Source organism: Leucopleurus acutus (assembly GCF_964270905.1).
Source record: "Leucopleurus acutus genome assembly, chromosome: 16".
In the NCBI taxonomy this organism is placed as follows: domain Eukaryota; kingdom Metazoa; phylum Chordata; class Mammalia; order Artiodactyla; family Delphinidae; genus Leucopleurus; species Leucopleurus acutus.
In genome coordinates, this window is record NC_139158.1 from 20269987 (window position 1) to 20291411 (window position 21425).

At 53.0% G+C, this 21425-nt stretch overlaps 1 protein-coding gene across 7 annotated transcripts; it reads left to right on the forward strand.

The window, feature by feature from the left end:
• Positions 1-708: 708 nt before the first annotated feature.
• On the forward strand, positions 709-21243 carry ERN2 (endoplasmic reticulum to nucleus signaling 2; the record flags this gene model as incomplete). Of its 7 annotated transcripts, none has more annotated exons than XM_082856166.1 (22): positions 709-828; positions 2458-2563; positions 2914-2947; positions 3166-3238; positions 7129-7201; positions 7341-7448; positions 7775-7876; positions 9137-9401; positions 11235-11313; positions 11406-11553; positions 11667-11788; positions 12502-12657; positions 12954-13095; positions 17645-17729; positions 17869-18058; positions 18139-18238; positions 18314-18513; positions 19778-19925; positions 20014-20141; positions 20674-20797; positions 20879-20946; positions 21031-21243. In XM_082856166.1, 22 exons carry the CDS (start codon positions 745-747, stop codon positions 21241-21243), a joined length of 2748 nt encoding a protein of 915 aa, XP_082712292.1. The 7 variants fall into 7 exon arrangements, with proteins under 7 accessions (XP_082712292.1, XP_082712286.1, XP_082712287.1 ...); XM_082856160.1 differs by having other exon boundaries at positions 745-828; positions 12909-13095; XM_082856161.1 differs by having other exon boundaries at positions 745-828; positions 12921-13095.
• Between the last annotated feature and the right edge of the window lie 182 nt (positions 21244-21425).

Below are 21425 nucleotides of genomic sequence, written 5' to 3' on the forward strand. Positions count from 1 at the left end.
GGCAGAGCCAGGCTGCACGACCCTCAAATCAGCAGGGATTTTTACACAAAGAAGGAGAAATGAATGAGTCAAACCTTGAAAACCAGCTGGACCCCTGCAGGCCCTCCCTGAACCAAGTCTGCCTGCAGCTAGGACTGTAACGGCCATAGCCAGGCAGCCTTTCATGTGTGCGTTTGATATCTAATGCTTAGGAATCTGCAAGTTCTATGAAAACAGAGACCTTATCTCTCCTGCTTCCCAGCCTGGGGTAATAGATAAATATCTATTGAATGAATAACTGAACCAACCAATTAATCTGTCGTTTATCATTTCTCAATAGAGGCCACTGGCATAGTAACAAAGAGCACAAGCTCTGAGGTCAGACATCTGAATCTGAATCCCAGTTCTGAGCCCCAGCTGTTACATGGGAAATGCTGTGAAGATTAAATGAGTTAATGATGGATGTAAAGCACTTGGTACAATACTTGGCAGGTGGTACATTCTCCATAAGGGCCACCGTTGGTAAAATCCCTTTTCCAGGAAAGCTCAGAGCCATCCCTTGCGGGGTGACCGAGGGATGCAGGTGTGAGTGCGATGGGAAGGGCGGGGGAAAGAGCAGAATTACGGGCTGAGGTTGCACCCCGGCCCCTGCGCGCCCAACTGGCCCAGCCCGGGGCGGAGTCTCTTCCTGCCGGGCGGGAGCCGTGCGGTCCCCTGGTGGCCCCGGGGACCAGGACAGCTGTGTGGACGCCGTCTACGCGGGCTATGGCGAGCGCGGCCCGGGGATCCGGCCCTTGGTCCCCGTTCCTGCTGCAGCTCGCGGCGCTGCTCGGGACGCTCGAGCCACAGGTGAGAAGCGGGCGGACACGGAGCCTCCAAGGTCGGGGCTGGGGGCGCAGACGGCTGGGGCGCGGCGGGAGCACAGCGGGCTCCTCTCCCTCCCCCGGGTCCGGGTCGCCTCAAGTCGGCCCCTGGCCTGAGAAAAATTCCTAGCTTTGGGGAGTTGCCGGTTGCCCCACGAGCTGGAGAGACTTGCCCGCGCGGAAGAGCGCAGGTAGACCCAACACCCCGCGCGTCCTGCAGCGTGGGGGTGGGGGTGGAGGGAGGGGACCCTCGCTTTCCTGCCAGGCGTCCTAAAACTTCTGGAACCCCGGCTTCCTTGGAACTCAGGATCCACTTGAAGGTCCTCTGTCGAGAAATGCGCCCATACACCCAGCTTTACAGACAAATTCAGGCGGATCACAACGCTCCCGCCTTACCCGTGACTGGACCCCTGATTCACAACCTCTGGGATAAATAAGCCGAGGTATGGGTATCTGGTGCAGCCCTGCCAAGAGCGGAAAAATCCAGGCTTACAGAAATGCAGTGAGAAGGCAAAGCCAGGGCTAGAACCCACGTGTCCAGCCTGGAGCCCCCAGAGCAGTTACTGGGATCATAGAGGCAACTGCTCATGCCACCCCGTGCCCACTTCCAGCTCAGGACCCAGCTGATGGTTGCCAAGTAAGAATGTGAGCACAGTGTGGCCAGATCGGGTGTTTCCAGAAAAAATGAGAAAAAAACTAGAAATGAGAAAAATCAGAAATCTTGATTTTTTTTAAGTGAAATCTTTCCAATTTTTAAAAACTTGGTAGCTAATTATAAATGAAATTTTAAAAACGATGATGGTCAAACGAAACTCAACAGTGGGCAATCAGTCCGCAGCTTCTTCTCCAGATCACTCTCCCTCCTGCCACGCTGCAGATCACAAAACAGGCCCGGAGAAGAGAGGACCCGAAGGTAGTTTCCTGACTCTACTCCGAAACCATTGGCTTGGCCCCAAGCCTGAGGGTCCTGGAGCAGGATGTGGCCTTTGCAGGGGTGCGGCTAGGCCACCCGGATGTTAGGGTTCCTGCTAGGAGCTCAGCCCCACCCTGTTTGCTCAAGGAAGGGCTGGAGCAGGTGAGTTAGCCCAGCAGGGGCCAGACGCAGGGCAGCACCAGCCCTCCCTCCCTTGGCCACCCCCCCACTTGGTCCAGGGGGCCTGCTGGAGCCTGGCACCAAAAGCAGCTGGGCCGGTTTGGGGAGACGGAATGGGTTGGGGGAGGCAAAGGAGAAAGGGACCGGGCACTGGAACCAGAGAGATGGTGGTTCAAGTCCCAGTTCTGCCATTTATCTGTGTGGCTGGAGGCTAATTACCTAACCTTCCTGAGCCTTAGTCTCCTTCACCTGTGCAATGGTGAGAATAATAGCACCAATCTCTTAGGGAGGCTGTGAGGGTCACTGAAGTCCTTTTGTAAAGGAGCCAGGCCCCCTGGCTCCCACCATAACCCCTCTCTAGGGTCGTGGAGGTCAGTGGGAGGAGCCAGCAGCTTCCCCAGTCCTCCTTCCTTCTTTCTCTGTTTCCCTCTAGGGGAAGGGGAGTCACAGCCAGCCCTGCCTGGAGCAAGCACTAGGGCGGTCCCAGGCCTCTCAGAAGAGGTGACTTTGTTTCCACTGCAGGTTCAGACCTTCACGCCAGAGAGCGTCCTGTTCGTGTCCACCCTGGATGGAAGTCTCCACGCACTGATCAAGCAGACAGGGGACTTGAAGTGGACGCTGAAAGACGGTAAGCAAGGGCAGTCACTCCTCCCTCCTTGGATCTCGCGTTGGGGGGAGGTCACCTTGGCGTGGACGATGAGAACATGGGGTCTAGAATCCAAGAAGCAGGTGTCCGCAGGCAGCTTTACCACCTACCAGCTGTGTGACTTTGGGAAAGTCATTTCACCTCTCTGAGCCTCAATGTCCTCACCTGTAAAAGGGGGCCAAGGGTAACAACCCTACCTCACAGAGTTCTTGGGAGGATTACATTACACTCGTGACAAATGCTTGGCTTGGTGTCTGGCACCCAGTAAGCACCAATGTGAGGTATGCCTTTCAACGGGGAGTCTACTCATGCCCCTGTCCCTGTCCCTACAGATCCCATCATCCAGGGGCCCATGTACGTCACAGAGTAAGTGGACCCCAAGGAGTGGGCAACTGAGAGATGGGGAAGCCATAGTTGCCTGGAGGGGCGGGTGGGCTGGAAGTAAGGGAGAAGATTTGGGTCCGGAGCTCTGTGGTGCCTCCTTTGAGGGTGGGCCCCTACTGGCAGGGAAGTTGGAGGGGAGGAGCCCTCTTGGGACCAGGGGGCGTGCACCCAACCTTCTCCTGTTCCTCTCTGCCCCACAGGACAGCCTTTCTCTCAGACCCAGCTGATGGCAGCCTGTACATCTTGGGGACGCAAAAACAACAGGGATTAATGGTGTGTTTCCTACAGTGCTTGGGATGGGTGAGGGTCAGGGCTTCTGTTAGCCAGAGCACTGAAAGGGTGCAGGGCTGTATGGCCAGAATCCAAGTGTCCTGCAGAGGGTGAAGTCTGAGAGCACTGGGGGAAGGCTGTCTGGAGGGGTCTGTTGAAAGGGGGTGGTAGGGTGACTCTGGCTGTGTCTGCAGAGCAGGCTGACGGGATGACTGTCAGCCCTCTGAGGGCGTCACGGGGGGTTCTCCAGGGGACTCTGAGGGTTTTAAGGGGAAACCTATGTATCAGTTAGCTTGTGCTAAATAACAAATTGCCCCCAAACTCAAACTTAAAATACAAACCATTTATTTAACTCATAATTTTGTGAGATGACAGTTTAGGCTGGACTCAGCTGGGTGGCCTTGACTGAGTTTGCCCAAGCATCTGTGGTCCGCTGCCGGTCAGCTGGCTCTCTTTCTGAAAACTGGTTGGTAGTTGGCTGGCTTTTGATGGGGGCAACTGGGCCAGGGGTCTCTCATCTTTTAACGGGCAAGCCTGGGCTTGTTCACATGGTATCAACAAGGGAGCCAGAAGCAGCAAGAGAGGGCGAGGCCAGTGCATGAGCATTTTTCAAGCTTTGCTTATACAGTCGTCCCTTGGTATCCACAGGTCAATCGTCCCCCACCACCAAAATCCAAGGATGCTGAAGTCCCTTATATAGAATGGCACAGTATTTGCATATAACCTACACACATCCTCCCATATACTTTATTTTCTTTCATATTTATTTATTTATTTTGGCTGTGCCTGGTCTTAGGTGTGGCATGCGGGATCTTTATTTAGTTGCAGCATGTGGGATCTTTTAGCTGCGGCATGCATGCGGGATCTAGTTCCCCGACCAGAGATCGAAACTGGGCCCCCTGGACTGGCAACGCGGAGTCTCACCCACTGGACCACCAGGGAAGTCCCCCTCCCATATATGTTAAACCATCTCTAGATTACTTATAATATCTAATACAATGTAAATGGTATGTAAATAGTTGGCAAGTGTGCGGCAAATACAAGTTTTGCTCTTTGAAACTTTCTGGAACTTTTTTTCCCCAAATATTTTCAATCTGCGTTTGACTGAATCTGCGGGTTCGGAGCCAGCGGATAGGGAGGGCCGCCGGTATCGCATTCGCTAAAGTCTCATCAGCCAAAGCTGGTCACGTGGCCAAGCGCAGAGTCAGGCAGTGTCAGGATTCTGACTGTGCCATGGGATGCCTACCGGGATGGTCTTACGCATGTGATTTAGGAAACCGAATTGGTAAGAAATGTTAGTACGTAAGCAGGCAAGGTCCCAGCAAACAGGTGGCACACTACAACGGGAGAGTTTGAGGCGGTTTTATTAACGGGATTCCTTACAAAGGTGTGGGCCGAGGTAGGAAACCGCAGGGCAGGGTGTTGTGTCCTATGGCCCATACCGTGGGGTGCCACTTACCAGCCCTAAGCTCAGAGGAGGGGAAGGATCCAGAGGGGGCTTGAGGAGAGGACCACCGGGAAGGAGCTGAGGCCTTTGGGGGAGGGACACAGCCAGCCCTCGATGACCCTGTGGAGAGGAGACCCAGGAACACTCGCCCTGATTCTGCCCCCTCCCCGTATCCCAGCCCCCGACCGGAAGCCAGAGCACAGGGCGCCCACTGATGGAATCTGAACAAGTATGTCTCCCATGGGGAGGGCTGGGTGGAGAGTGGACCTCCAGTCCCATCCAGCTCTGGGGGTCATCACTGGGTCTTATGGGCAGGTGTGGTTGTGAGTCTCATCAGTCTCCCTGCATCTGGGATACAGTCCAGTCGCCCTGACAAAGCACACCAGGGCCAGCTCACTCGTGCAGTCTCTTCGCTCACCTACAGGCACCCATGCGTGCCCACACCTGCACACACACCGATCAACTTATTGAATGTGCCAGCTCTGGGGCTTCACCCAGCTTGTCCCCAAGAGTCTGGAACCCTCTTCCATTCTGCCTCTGTTCCCCCAACTCAGTCAGGATGAGCCGCAGCACACTGCGACAACAGCACACAAATCTCCGTGGCTCCAGAGAGCTTGCTTCCTGCTTACAGCGTGTGCCCAGCGTTGGTCCCCCGGGGGCTCTGTACACTGTGGTCTACTGGAGACCCAAGCTGTTAGACACTCCATCGCAACGAGGCTTCTCAGTCACCAAAGCAGAGAAGGAGAACGAGGTGAAGCACACCCTGGCTCTTGTAGTATCCATGTGGACCTGGTCTCTTCTGCTCCCTCCCTCTGGCTAAAGCAAGTCTCATGGCTGTGCCCACTTTAAGCAGGAAAAGAAATATAATCCACCGGGAGCCTAGAAGAAGAAGCAGAATATTTGTGAGAAGTGCTCCCCTTCCCCTGGCTGTTTCCTACTCATCCCTCAAGTCCCAATGTAACAGCCAAACTCCTTCCCAGTCCGTGATCTTGCCTCCAGCTGACCTTACTTTCGGCCACTCTGCCCCTCTCCATCCCCACTCCTGGTGCACTGGCCTCCTTGCTGTTCCTTAAACATGCCAGTTGGTAGGTGGCCCTGCCGTTGGCCTCAGCATTCTGTCCCTCTGCCCAGAGCACTCTCCCTCCACATGACCCTGTGGCTCACTCCTCCCTTTGCTTGGGTACTTACTCCCTAGCTGGGCTATGTGATATAACATCTCAAATCAGTGTCTATCCTAGTTTTCTGAGTTTGTTTTAATAATATTTACCACTACCTGGCATTATGGTTTATGTGTTTTTGTTTGTTTATTATCACACACACACACACACACACACACCAGAAATGTAACTCTGTGCAGAAGGGCACTTGGTCAGTCTTGGTTACAACAGAGTCCTAGCACCTGGCTAGTAATAGGTGCTCATTAAACGGTTGTTGAATGAATGAATAAACAACTGAACTTCTTCCATCAGTCCATCTTCAGTCCCCCACATCTGCATCAGGTACCCTCAACTTCATGTGCTCCCCTGTCATGCACTAACTGTACCAACCATAGGTTGTATGGACTTCTTTTGTTGTCCATCCTGACTGAGCCCCCGGGAAGCCCCGACTCTCTTTCCCTGAGTACTTGCTTGTGCCTGGGGTGCTGTCTGGCAAGAGCTCTGTATGTGGAGTTTGGGGATCTTTTTGACTTTGATATAATTTCAAATGTAAGGAAAAAATGCAAAGATAGTTCAGAGCAATTGTTTATTCCCTTTACCCAGATGCGTCCATTTTTAACATCTTATCACTTTCACTTTATCATTCTCTCTTAACAGATGGATAATATTACACATGTGTGTATAAAATTTCTTTTTCTGAACTATCTGAGAATGAGTTGCAGACATTACGCTCCTTTACTCCTAAAGCGTCATTGTGTATTCCTAAAACAAGGATTTTCTCCTACATAGCCTGAGAGTAAATTATCAAAATCAGCAGATTTAACGTTGATACAATAGTGTTATCTAATCCACAATCCGTATTAATTTTGTCAAGTTCCTAATGGTGTGCTTTATTGTTTCCAGTCCAGAACCCAAACCAAGATCACCCCTTGCATTTGGTCCTCATGTCTCTTGGGTGGAACAGTTCCCCAGCCTCTCCAAGGTTGTCATGGCCACTGAAGTTTTCAAGTCTCAGCAAGTGTTTTTGAGGTGGTCAGGCCAGGATCATGTGATCAGGTGGCATCTTGGCACTGGGAGTGGGATTTTCTGCAGCTCCTCAAGAGGTTGTGTAGCAGAGTGGTTAAGTGTGAGGGGTCTGGAAACTAACTGGCTATGCTCAAGGCCTGGCTCTGTCACTTACCAGCTGTGTGATATTAGCCACATTACTTAGCCCCTCTGGGAATGGATATGATAATAATTGTACCTAATGAATAGGTTGTATGTGCTTCTCTGCTATTTCCACTCCCCAGAGACTGCCGTTCACCATCCCCGAGCTGGTTCATGCCTCCCCCTGTCGTAGCTCTGACGGCGTCTTCTATACAGGTAAGCATCTCTCCAGCCTGGAGTCCTGGTCCAGCAGGGACTGGACCTAGGTCAGGACAGGCCAGCTAGGCACAGCACGGAGAGGCTGCACACCCTCTCCAGGCCATTTTGAGAGCAAGCACATTTCCCACCTCCACAGGCCGGAAGCAGGATGCCTGGTTTGTGGTGGACCCTGAATCAGGGAAGACGCAGATGACCCTGACCACAGAGCGACCCTCTACCCCCCGCCTCTACATCGGCCGGACGCGTGAGTCAGGCCCCAGCTGCTCCTCGAGCTCTGGGAAGCCCCCCTTTTGCTCTGCCCAGGCCTGGCAATTGCTATCCACGCTGGGTCCAGGCCAGTCAATCACTCTGTCAGTCAACAAACACTTCCCTGAGCACTGAACAAGGAGCGGGGGACACAGCAGTGAGCAAAACAGACCTGGTTTCTGCTATCCTGATGCTGCTTGAAGACTCTGGCCTCCAGGCTGGGTGCTCGGGAAGCCCCCGCCCCCATGAGATGATGTCCCCCGGGTGGGAGTAGAGGAGCACCACGTGGGCGCTCCTGGTAACCCTGCTTCTGGGTGTCCCCAGAGTACACGGTCACCATGCATGACCCCAGGGCCCCAGCCCTGCGCTGGAACACCACCTACCGCCGCTACGCAGCAGCCCCCGTGGACGGCTCACCTGGGAAATGTGAGTGCCTCCCTTCTCTGGCTCCACCTTGGAGCAAGGTCCCCAACTCAGGGAACCCTGAGTGGTATCCACGACCAACCCCACCACATTCTGACCCACCTGAACTCCGGAGGGACCCCACGTACTGAATGACACACCCTTGATAGACAGCCCTAAGTGACCCCTCTCGACACCCAGCCTGACCCTCCTGTACCTTGAGCAGCTCTTAACATCCTAATTCCTCTGCACTCCCAATGAGCCCAGCCAGGTCACCCTGGGTGCTCCCCACCTCCTGAGTGACCCCAAACAACCCCTGCACACCCTGAGCAGTCCCCCAAATGTTGAACGACCCCTGACAGATGACCCTAAGTGACCTCCCCCAGACTCACCACCCCCTTGATATTATAACTGTCCTTCCCTATGTTTCCTAAAACTGTACAAATGTTAGATTTTTAATCTTTGGTAATATGATATTACAAAGAAATTGCTTTTCTTCTGTTATTGTTCAGCTCAGTCATCTTCATATATGCTTAATCCTTCTAGTCACTTGGGTTATTTCATCTTCTTCTTTTTTATTTTTTTGTTTCATTTCCCTTGGTATATCAGTGTCTTTGTTACTGGTTCCTAAGAACTCATTTATGACTAAGGATGCTAACCATTTGTCAGGCAATGCAAATGAAACGCCATATTTTATTGCCATCAATTTACTATGGTGTTCTGTATTTTAGTTGTGTATTAAAATATAATCATGTTGTGTTTTAAAAAAAAAAAAACTCTCCTTCCCAAATGCCTGAGTGACCCCAAAGGTGCCCCAAGCCACCTCTCAGACCCTGACTCCACCATTCCACGTGAGAACTCATGCAGGCGACCTTGACACATCACAGGTGACACCCACAGGGCCCCTGGCTGACACCCTTCACCTTCTAAATGACTTCCACACTACCCACATGTCTCCAGACCACCCTAATTGACCAGCAGCCAGACCATGACTGACTACCCCACATCCTAAGCGACAAGGACTGATTCACACACCTGAGTCGCCTTTGGATGACCATGACTGACCCCCTACGTCTTACACAGCTGCCAGCTGACCCTGATCAAAGTGACCCAGTGAACTTCCTATGTCCTGATTACCCTCCAGGTGATCTCACCTGACCTCCACGTACCTGAGCGGCTCTCCTGATGGCCCACCCTCAGAGCAGCTTCCCCACCTCAAGGTGCTCCGAGGTGCCTCAGGTCAGGGCTCCCTGACCACATCTCCTCAGCCACCTTTCTTGGCAGACACGAGCTACCTGGCATCCTGTGGGATGGGCCTGCTGCTAATGGTGGACCCAGGAAGCGGGGCGGTGCTGTGGACCCAGGACTTAGGCGTACCTGTGGTGGGCGTCTACACATGGCACCAGGACAGCCTGCGCCAGCTGCCCCATCTCACACTGGCTCGGGACACCCTGCACTTCCTTGCCCTCCGCTGGGGCCACATCCAACTGCCTGCCTCAGGCCCCCAGGACACCGCCACTCGCTTCTCTGCCTTAGACACCCAGCTGCTGTAAGTGCCCACGCCTGGGGACTGGGGAGGAGCTTCTGCAGGTGTTGTAGCCCAGGTCCAATGGGCAGGTGTGATGTCCGACCATGACACGCCGGTGCAGCTGAACCAGGGGTCAAAATATTTCAAACAGTTTGGTAAATAACCAGTGCCCTGCACCACCCCCCCTGTGCTCCCAGGACCCCCTGGTTGGCCCCACTGTTCAGCAACTGATAGGGTAAAGTCTGGCCTAGGAGGGGCCTCCATGTCTCCACCCCAGTGCTACAGCGGGCACCTGTTATGCTTGGTAGGTACTATGTGTTTACTGATTGTTGAAAACTTTAAATATGACCCTTCCTTGCAACACCAAATACATTAGTGTCCCCATCTTGGGGAGCCGGGAGACAGACTAGGAAAATTGGGGATTATCCATTCTTTCAGTTCATCCCACAAATATTAATTGAGCACTTGCTATGTAGCAATTGCTTGCTAGGCTCTAGGAGTACAGTAATACAGCCAGTGTTCCTACCTACAGAAATCTCAGAGTCTAGTAGGGGAGACAGGTACGTAAAGACGTAATCATAATATGGTATGATAAAGGATGAGATAAGAGAAGTGTAGGGTGTCATGGGAATGTATAGGAAGGGCACTGAAATCAAGACTGGGGGCAGAAGGTAATCATAGAAAGCTTCCTAGAGGAAGGGACCTATAAGTTGAAACCTAAAGGATGAAGAGGAAACGAGAGAGAGAGAGAGAGAGAGAGAGAGATCATGGCAACCAGGGAACAGATTAAGTTAACAAAATAAATAAGGCTGGAGCATGGCTCTGAGCAGAGAATAAGGTCTGAGACTGTTAAACAGGGATCTTGTAGGATCATTTAAAGGATTTGGGACAAGGCTAAGGAGAAGCCACTAGAGGGTTTTAGGCAAAGAAGTGATTTGATCGTATTTTCACTTCAGAAAGATAACTGGCTGCAGTGTGAAGAGTATCTTAGAATTGTGGGGAGGAAGTGTTCACAGAATATTGCATTAGTTCAGGCAGGAGATGAAGACCCTTTGGACCAGGGCAGAAACGCTAGAGATGGAGATAAGTGGAGGGTAACAGATATTAAGAGGAAAAACCAGTACGAATTTGGTGATTAGAGCAAGGAGTCAACCATTTTGCTCAGGTTTCTAGAGGCGCATGAGTGCGGTCGTTTTCAAAGGTAGGGAGCACTGGAGGAGGAAGTGGTGGGGGTGAGGAGGAAGTGGGGGAAGAAGGGGGAGGAGCAGCTAAGGAATGAGGAGATGAGTTCAGATTTAGAAGATTGAGCTCATGGAAGAGGTCTGGGCTAGAAATAGATTTAGAAACAATGACTATAGAGCTTGTATCAGTTAGCTTTTGCTATATAACAAATCAGCCCCAAAATTTAGAGCTTCAAAACAAACAAACATTCATTATCTTTCAAGATTCTGTGGGTCAGCTGGGTGGTTTTCTGGTTCGAGCAGCCAGATGGTGGCTTGGCTGGGCCTGGACAATCTAGAATAGCTTCACTCAGCTCTCTCGTAGTTGGTGGACTATTTAGCCTATGGGATGTCAAATGAGGTCTCTCATGCCCCCGCAGACTAGCCTGGGTTTCCTTCTTTGGTGGTCCCGGGGTTCCAAAGAACCCCATGAGAAGGCAAACTCCAGTGCACAAGCATTTCTCAAGACTGTGTTTGTGTCACATCTGCTATTGTCTCACTGGCCAAAGCAAGTCACTTGGCCCAGCCCAGAGTCAGTGTGGGCGGGGATAATACAAGGACACGGGTACTATGGTGACTGAAACTAACCACCATCATCACTCATTCTCCTCCCCCTTTTCCTCTCCCCCACTAGGATGACGCTGTATGTGGGGAAGGATGAAGCTGGCTTCTATGTGTCTAAAGCACTGGTTCACACAGGGGTGGCCCTAGTGGTGAGAAGGGTTCTCTGAGGGGCTGGAAAGAGGGGATAGAGCAGGAGAGAAGTCTCCCCCCACCACTCCTGACTCTCCACCTTCTGCCATAGCCTCGTGGACTGACCCTGGCCCCCAAGGATGGCCCTACCACAGATGAGGTGACACTCCAAGTCTCAGGAGAGCGAGAGGGCTCACCTAGCACTGCTGTCAGATACCCCTCAGGCAGTACGGCCCTCCCTAGCCAGTGGCTTCTCATTGGTGAGACCCCCCCTCTACCCAAATTTAGAGTGGATAAAGGACCTGTGAGCTCAGTTTATGAGCTGGAAGGCTGAGGTCACCTCCAACCCACTGACATTTTCCCTGCCCCTTAGGACACCATGAGCCACCCCCAGTCCTGCACACGACCATGCTGAGATTCCATCCCACCCCAGGGAGTGGGACTTCTGGGACCAGACCCTCAGGGGGCACCCAGGCCCCAGCTCTCTTCTTGGAGGTCAGTGCTAGAGGGGCAGAGGGCATGGGGGGAGGTGCGGCAACGGGGGTGCAGCCCTTGGACCTTTTCCTCAGGCTTCTAGGAATAACATTCGGGGTGGGTCAACTGACCTCACAATTTCTTGGAAGGAAAACTTTCATTTGTTGTTATTGCCAGAAGAGTGTTAGAAGTGTTAAAAAGATATTGGCTATCTAAATTGTGAAACATGGGTCACAGTTTTCTTTATTCTTCTTCAGTTTAAAGTTTACAAAATATTTATCAAGTGAGAAAATGAAAACGGAAAAACTATAAAAGCATGTCCTCCTGGGAGAGGACTGGGCAAGAGTTGCCAATAGTTCAAGTTTAGAAGGAACAGGCATGACCTGGAGACATAATTCTCAAATCTGGTTGCTTATCAGAATCACCTAGGAGCCCACTCCACCCACCTCCCCTGAATTCGGAATCTCTGGAGGTGGATATCTGAATTTTTTGGTGATGCCCCAAGAGTATCTGAATCTTTAGTGATACCCCAGGAGATTGCTTGTCCTCAGCTAGGTCTGAAAGACCAGTCCACTGGGGCACCATGGTGTTTCAGCACCATGGAGAGCGCCAGGTTTCCCACCACTCACTCATCACCCCTTCAACTAAGCCCAGCCCTATACTGGGTCATGAAGAAGGGTTAGGGGTTCCACAGTGGGAGGGGCTGCTAAGAGTGAAAGGTTCTTTGTCCCCAGCTCCTGAGCCTGAGCAGGGAGGAACCTTCGAACCTGGAGCTGCATCCTGAAGAGAAAACCCCAGACCTGCATCCAGGACTGGGACCCCAAGACCTGCTGGCAGCCAGCCTCACTGCTCTCCTCCTGGGAGGATGGATTCTCTTCCTGATGAGGCAGGTAAGCCCATCATCCCTGGCCTCAGGCCCATCTAATGGTCTTCCTAGGGGGAACTCTGGTCCTCCTCTCCAAGACCACTTGGCAACCTTCTCCCTCACCCAGATCCAATTCTGCCCCCTGCTGTCCTCTTGGCAGCTCCCAGAGCCCTTGATACTGTGCTCTTTATGCCAGTGCTCCAGGGACAGGCCATCTCAGGCACAGCTTCTGGGCCCATCACGGGTCAGGGGCTGGCCAAGGCTGGGCCTTCTTAGGCCCCCATGTTTCAGCAGCAGCAACAGCAGCTGGCAGAGAAGCAGTGGCAGCAGGCCTCCCTGGCACCTGCAGGCCCTTCTCACATCTCACGGGATGCTCAGTCTCAGCCCTCCGGGGCCACCCCACGGAGCCGCAAGGGGTTTCAAAACCCCCCAGAGCAAGACCAGCCACTCGAAGACCCTGAAGGTGAGCTTACATGAACAGGAAAGGACAAAGTCAGGGACAGAAAAGAGAGGGGAAGGTTTAGCTTCAAAGTCGGTGTATTAGAAGCCACTATAGTGGGGTAGCCAAGCCTAAATGAGTTAATAGGAGAGAACGTCAAATAGTGCCTGCTATGTAGTTGAGCCCTCTGAAAATGTTTGCCATCATTTTTACTGTTGTCGTTATGTTCAAGGACCCTGGATGCAGATAGAACTGGGTATAGATCTAACTCTACTAACTGTTAACTTTGATGAATTGCTTAACTCCTCTGAGCTTCAGTTCTCTCATCTGTCAAATGGGAATAATAACACCCACCCCATGACATCACTTCATGATGAGAGGTTACATCACCATTACTATTAAATCAGACTATGTGATGTTATTAATATTTGTGTTAAAATAACATCATATTTGGTAACAATAATAGCAAATCACCTAGGTACCATTTGGTTCCTTTTCTCTTTAGGGCTTTTTATTTTTTAAACGTTTCTCTTCTCTTTTCTCAATTTCATCCTATAAACAAGCCCTTTCAAGCTTCCTCTGGAATCTGTGGGATGCCCCAGGGGAACTTCCACATGCTTTTAGTGGTCAGTCCAGGCTACTTCTCTCCTGTTTCTTTGGCTCCGGGCTGGGCTGGCCTCGGTCCTTTGTGTGAACTGCTGCTGGACCCTCCTGTCACTGCTCAAACCACTGCCTTGGAGCCTTGGAGCCACTCTGCTGTGCCCTTAACTCAGCGTGAAGTTCGCCCCATGCTTGGCATGCGGCTCCCATGCTGCTCCCAAAGTTCCCCCTTGCGTTCGCCTCCCTGTGCTGAGAGGGAAGCAGCTCTCTTCCTCGGGACTCAGCTCTTGTAGAAAGCCCCCCACTGCCGAGTTGCCTGAGCCCTGAGAGCTGTAGTTCTAGTCACTTTACTGGCTCTGGGTGGGTCCAAGTAATACTCACCCCACTGCACCCTGAAACACTCATCTCCTTGGACCTTCTGACTCGAGCCAAGTCTTTCCCCAGATGACCCAGACTCCACCTTGTCCCAGGTGGTTCTCGTCAAATGACCTTGCTGTTCCTCCTGCCATCATCGTTCAGGTGTCCCTCACGACCCCGGTCCACGGTCCCAGTCATTGACAGGATGGAATTCCTTCCCCAGACGTCTCAGTTCCCTTGTGAGTCTGCAGATACTGATAATCCTCAGAGGAGGAGAAAAAAAGATGTTGAATCCCAGCCCTGGCTCATCCTTGATACATAAAACACTTAAACTTCTTTACTCACTATAAGAAAATAATCAAAGTGATATCAGTGCTTCAGGACAAGAATCCCAGCTAGAGCTTGGTACCTTTGTTACAAAACTCAGTGGTAATAATCTCTTTATAATACTGGATTCCCTCTGGAATTGAAAAGAAACCTCTTTCTTTCACTTTCTTCGTTTAAAGTTATCATAAACTTTACTTTGGTGTTTTCATGACCTCTAGGCAAAGCCAGGAAAGGACAGGCTGTTACTAGGCTCTGTGATAAATGCTGTGATGGGGTTGGGGAGGATACAGGGAGCTATAGGAACACAAAGGAGGGGCATGTAGCTCAGACATGGGGACATGGGAATTGTCCTGAAAGGCAAGTCTAAGCTGTGATCCCAAGGATAAGAAGGAATTACCCAGGTGAACAGGGAGGAGGGGGACAGCAGCAGTCCAGGTGGCACCAGTAGCACAGGCGAAGGTTCAGAGATGAGAGGAAGCAGGGTACACATTCCGGAAGCTGAAAGGAAGGTGGCAATCTCATGTTCATGGGTAGGTCAGGTGGATAAAGTAAACAAGTGAAGCAGCCACATAGGAGAGAGAATAGGGCGTGATGGGACTGTGGTAAACTGGAGAACAGGTGCTTGGGCTCAGCCTGCCTTGCTTACTGCTGCAATCTCGACCCAGAGCATGGCTCAGGGAATATCTGTTGAGGCAGTGACTGACTGGCCACTGCAGGTTCTTAAACAGCCCTTCTCAACTCAATAAATATATATGGAGTGAATATGTGCCGAGCAGGTGTGAGGAACAGGCAGAGTTAATAGGCTGGGACTTGCCCATCCAATAGGCAACAATATGGAGTCCAGTGTATCAAAAATCTTTAGTGCAGGGAGAGTCAAATAAACGAATGTGGCAGATGGCAGAAAAGCTTCGAGAACCACTCTCCAATAAAGCCCCCACCACACTGGCACCGTGTGGCAGCCTATTCTTATTCTTAGGACCTCTATGTCAGGAACTCTGACTTTGGAAATCTTGCTTCTCCTTTTGGTGCGGGGAGAGGAACGTTCCTCGGGACCTTTTTATGGTTCACAAAATCTACAGCAGAGTCCTGTCCCACTCTCATTTAACCTCCACAAATCCATCTACACGTGCCTGGTTGGGTGTCCTCCAGGACCACCGGCTACATGGTACATTCAGCGGCAAGTGGGCGCAGTCAAGCCTGAACCAGAGTTAACACTGAGAGCTAACATTTATATGGCGCTTACTGTGTTCCGGGCACTTTCCTAAATGCTGTGCGTGCATGAACTCGTATGATAGTCACAACATTTTTGTGAGGCGGATACTATCATAACGCTGATTTTATGGAAGAGAAAATGAAAGGTTCACGGCACCCCACCCCAGACTCACAAAGCCAGTAAGGAGCAGCTCAGGAACTCAAAAGCAGGTCAACTCTGGGATGTTACCTCTGTTTGCATTTTGGCAATACCCATGAAAATAGGTGACCACTTTAATGGTTTCCCAACCCATGTACAAGAAGCAACACAATACATCACATGTTCTTGAGGTTTTCAGAGGGAATTCTGACTGTACACTGCTTCCCCATCATGTGACAACTTTTGATTACTTTAGAACTTCTCTCCTGCCTTTGCTGCTTCTCCAGTATCATGATATAGAAGGCTGAGCAAATGGTGAATGTTTGTGCAGACTGAGCCTCCCGGCTCATTATTATTATTATTTTTAAAAACTTATTTATTTTTAGCTGCATTGGGTCTTTGCTGCTGCGCCCATACTTTCTCTAGTTGCGGCGAGTGGGGGCTACTCTTCGTTGCGGTGCACAGGCTTCGCGGGCTTCTCATTGTGGTGGCCTCTCTTGTTGTGGAGCACGGGCTCTAGGTGCGTGGGCTTCAGTAGTTGTGGCGCACGGTCTTAGTTGCTCCGTGGCATGTGGGATCTTCCCGGACCAGGGCTCGAACCTGTGTCCGCTGCATTGGCAGGCAGATTCTTAATCACTGCGCCACCAGGGAAGCCCCCTGGCTCATTATTTCTGCATTCAAGGCCAGAAGTCTGGCCTCCATTCCAGCATTGAGGGTGCTCCTGAAATTAGAGTTAGTTCTGAATCTAACCCAGAAAGCACATAGCAAGTCTTCACCTCATGCCAAGGGCATCCAGAGCAGGGAAGGCAGACACATAAGAAACAGGAAACACAGCAGAATGAAGCAAGTAGGTACAGAAGAGGGGTCGGAAGTGCTCAGGGACCCTCACCTGGAGCCAGCTGATCATGGCTGGTTCAAACAGGCTTTCCTGCAGCTCTGTCCCTGCTTCCTGAGCTGCCGGAGAGACAGGCCCATCTTACTTGTGGGCAATGTGCTTCCAGCAAGGCCCTGGGCCCACACGCCTGAGTGTCCATGGTATACAAATTTCGGTTACTGCTTGCATCTCGTCAGGAGATGAGAGTGACTGTTTAAGCCAATAATCCAGAGCAGTGCTGAGGGACAGCTTAATACTTTTCTCACTGATCCCTGATGCTGATTTTCATTTGCTTTTCCAAGAGCTGATTAGAGAGACTGAAGCTGGCAGCTCTTCCTAAGGAGAGCATTCTCAGGGCCACGGAGGGGCACACAACTCTAGGGGCGCCAGATACACTTAGCTGCGAGCATGGGGCCCCTTGGATCTGAGCAAGGTGCAGCCTGGTGCATTGTGAGGGGTCTCTCGCAAGCAACCCAGAAGGAAGAGCAGTAACAGTCCAACCCCATCCTTCTTAACAGGAAACCAAGGCCTTCTGGGGAATCCCTGCTGCCCTAGAACTAACTCTGGGACAGCTCAGCATCCAAACGCCCACTGACCCCGCCCCGCCCTCTTCCAGGACAGTCTTTTCTGCAACAGCATTCACCCTCCTCACGCTTACGGCTGCCAAAACTCACCTTCCTGTTTGAAGCGAATTCCTTAGTTAAAAGGGTTTATAACTGGTGGAGGTGGGTAAAGGAAAGAAACCTGGGCAGAAGATGCCAAAACAGGGAGAAGGATAAAAGAGGACAGTAGAGTGAACCTCTCCCCCACCGTTTCTTCCATTAATCCTCACGATAATATTGTGCAGGATCCTTGACATAGGTCCCACTTTACAGATGAGAGGACCAGGGCACAGCGGTTAAGTCACTCGCCCAAGTTCACACGGATTGAGTGGCAGCAGGAGACACTGGACCCAAGCAGTCTGGCACCAGGCGGGGCGTGGAAGGGGGAGGCCGGAGAAGGGCCGAGGTGGGGGAGCTGGGACTGGGCAGGTCTCCCTGAGACCCCCTCTCCCCTCCCCCCAGCCGAGCAGCTCACCGTGGTGGGGAAGATTTCCTTCAATCCCAAGGACGTGCTGGGCCGCGGGGCAGGCGGGACTTTCGTTTTCCGGTGAGCGGCAGCCAGGAGCCAGGCTGGGGATGGCCACTGTCCCTTGGAGAGCCATTCTCTCCGAGAACCCCCCGAGGTGGGCACAGTTCCTAACCTTTGCCTTCTTCTGTCCTCTGGACCTCCGCTCGCCACCTCCCAGGGGACAGTTCGAGGGGCGAGCCGTGGCGGTCAAGCGGCTCCTCCGTGAGTGCTTTGGCCTGGTCCGGCGGGAGGTGCAGATGCTGCAGGAGTCTGACAGGCACCCCAACGTGCTCCGCTACTTCTGCACCGAGCGGGGACCGCAGTTCCACTACATCGCCCTGGAGCTCTGCCGGGCCTCGCTGCGGGAGGTGAAGCCTGTGCTCAGGGATGGGCGGGGGGGCAGGGTCCTGGGCCGAGGGGTGACACTCTGCCCCTCGCCTCTCCCCAGTACGTGGAACACCCGGAGACGGACCGCTGGGGCCTGGAGCCCGGGATGGCGCTGCAGCAGCTGATGGCGGGCCTGGCCCACCTGCATTCCTTACACATAGGTACCGGCCCCTCCCGCCCTCCATCCAAGCTCCCCACTCCCCCCCTCAGCTCTCAGCTCTGCTCCGCTCTCACAGTGCACCGGGACCTGAAGCCCGGCAACGTCCTCATTACGGGGCCCGACAGCCAGGGCCGAGGCAGAGTGGTCCTCTCAGACTTTGGCCTCTGCAAGAAGCTGCCCGCTGGCCGCTGCAGCTTCAGCCTCCATTCAGGCGTCCCCGGTACAGAAGGCTGGATGGCGCCCGAGCTCCTGCAGCTTCTGCCCCCAGACAGCCCCGTGAGTCCTCCCGCCGCCACAGGCCTCAGTAATCATTCCCTGCCCAGTGCCTCTCCGTCCGGGCCCGCTGTGTGACCTTCAGTCACTCCTCCAAGCCTGTTTCTTCAACTGTAAAGTGGGGATAATTCCTCCCTTCTTACCTAGGGTATGGTTCTCAACCAGGGATGATTTTTGCCACCTTTGGGCAATGTCTGGAGACATTTTTGGATGTCACACTTGGCAGGGGAAGGGAGGCTTGTTACTGCCGTCTAATGGGCAGAGGCCAGGGATGCTTGCGAAACATCCTACAATGCACAGGACAGTCCCCCAGGACGAAGAATTATCTGGTCCAAAATGTCAGTAGTACTGAGGTTGAGAAACTCTGAACTAGAAAATAGTTTTCATCTCTACTGTGATGCACAATCACTGGGGAACTTGAAAAAAATTCAGGTGCCCGGGCCCCACACCCAGTAACTGACCCCCCGTGACTGTAACGTGTAGCCAGCGTGGAGAGCCACCCAGATGCGGAGGGTTCGGGGGAGCATCACATGAGCTGATATAACTGGAGCACAGAGCAGTGTCTGACCCCCAGAGACACTTGAGTTGGAGACCCCAGGATTATAGATTTTTGAGTTGGTGTGTAGGGGAAAGTCACAGGCATGGATGAGAGTAACACGCAAGGACAGTCACCAGGCAAAGCCACCCCACCCCTGAAGTTTAGAGAAAGCTAGGATTGGCAACCTGGAGGCCCAAGGACCAAAGCACTGATGTTAGGAGCCTGTGCAGGTTTTGATTTTTTAAATTAGCAGCCAATATTTTAACGTCTGGGAAATTGCACATAAAAGTCTAGATTTCTGGATTCACTTGGAAAATCAAAAGCTCTGCCACCGAGAAAGTCCCCTGGAGGCAACCAGCTGGAGCTAAGTGCCAGTGGCCATGTGTGGACAGGGCCAGCAACAGATCATACAGTCCTCACCGCTGCCTGATCGCCTCATGCGTGCCCAGCTTCATTTGGTTGTGTTGCCCACCAGACCTGGAGGAATGACACTTGGAAACCTAAACTAGAGGCTCAGTAGGGGCAAAGGTTTTGGATGAAAACCGTGGGTCCCTTTCAACAGTGCAGAGGGGAGGGGATCTAGGGCCAAGAGGATGCCTCTTGGGAAGTGTCCTTGTGTCCTAGTCCGAGTCAGATCCCCAGCTGCCATATCAGCCCTGGGGAGAATGTATCCCGGCAGACTTCCTGGAGCAGAGACTTCCTCCTTATGCTTGTCCCTCTGGCCCCCAGACCAGCGCAGTGGACATATTCTCTGCAGGCTGCGTGTTCTACTATGTGCTTTCCAGTGGCAGCCACCCCTTCGGAGAGAGTCTTTATCGCCAGGCAAACATCCTTGCAGGCTCTCCCTGCCTGGCTCACCTGGAGGAAGAGGCCCACGGTGAGGGGGACCTGGGCTGGCAGAGGAGGGAGGAAGCAGGGCAGAGCCTGCGCGGGCCTAAAGCCGTCCTTCCCTCTTGCCCCTACAGACAAGGTCGTTGCCTGGAACCTGGTGGAGGCCATGCTGAGCCCCCTGCCACAGGCTCGTCCCTCTGCTCACCAGGTGCTGGCCCACCCCTTCTTTTGGAGCAGAGCCAAGCAGCTCCAGTTCTTCCAGGTCAGGAAGAAATCTGGGGAGCGGCCCCAGAAAGTCCTAAGTTTGGGTCCTGAGCAACAAGAGAGGGGAAGCCAGATTGGTTGGGGGAAGAGAGACTCGTCTACCTGTTCCAGGCAGCCCAGATCCTTATCTCAATCAAGGCAGAGCCCAGACTCCCGAACGCTGCCATCTTGGCACTGCACAGTCTCCTCAGCACCGCTTCCCCAGCCCAGCTGCCCCTCATGTGAGGCTAGACCCCGTTCCTTTCAGCCCTAGTCGTCCCTCCTGCTATACTCGTGCCCAGACAGCCCATTCCACTTGTGTGACCTTGAGCCTCTTGAGCCTGTTTGCTCATCTGTAAAACGGGGACGACAGCACCTCTGTCACCGGTTGGATTAAACCCCGCACAGCACAGAGAAGCCACACTCCATAGGAGGCAATAATACTTACCCTAACCCGAGCAGCTTCGGCTGCTGCACTGCCCCAGCCATAGGACACTCCTGGCCTGTGGCCTCCAAGCCCGCTCAGGAGGCTCAGGAGCTGTGGGTCCTAGGACGCCAGCGACTGGCTGGAGAAGGAGCCTGAGCAAGGGCTGCTGGTGACGGCGCTGGAAGCAGGTGGCGCCGAGGTGGTCCGGAGTGACTGGCACAAGCACATCTCGGTGCCGCTGCACACAGGTAGAGGCCAGACTCGGGTGGCCCGGGAGGCCGAGGGGAGCCCAGTGGGGATGGCTGTGCCAACGACCTCCCCGTCCACAGATCTGAAGAGGTTCCGGTCGTATAAGGGGACGTCGGTGCGAGACCTGCTCCGTGCTGTGAGAAACAAGGTGTGTTCCAGGGCTTGGGAGGGGCCTGGAAGGTGGGGAGGCCTGGTCCAGCTAAGCCCGGGCTCTCTGCTCTGACCCCTCCAGAAGCATCACTACAGGGAGCTCCCGGCCGAGGTACGGCAGGCGCTGGGCCCTGTCCCTGACAGCTTCATCCAGTACTTCACAAACCGCTTCCCACGGCTGCTGCTCCACACGTACCACGCCCTGAGGAGCTGCGCCTCTGAGAGCCTCTTCCTGCCCTACTATCCGCCGGCCTCAGGGGCCCAGGCGCTGAGCCTAGGAGCTGCTGGGAGCTGAGCTGGCCTGGCGTCGAAAAGACCAGCAGAGGCTGGGCCGCCAGGGACACCAGAGCAACAGTGTGGCCGGAACCCGGGTGCCAGGCACCCCTCGGGGAACACAAGAAGAAAAAGGAAGATTCATATATGTTTAATGTAATATAAAGGCAAGGAAAAGGCAGTCCCGAATTCAATAGCAATATT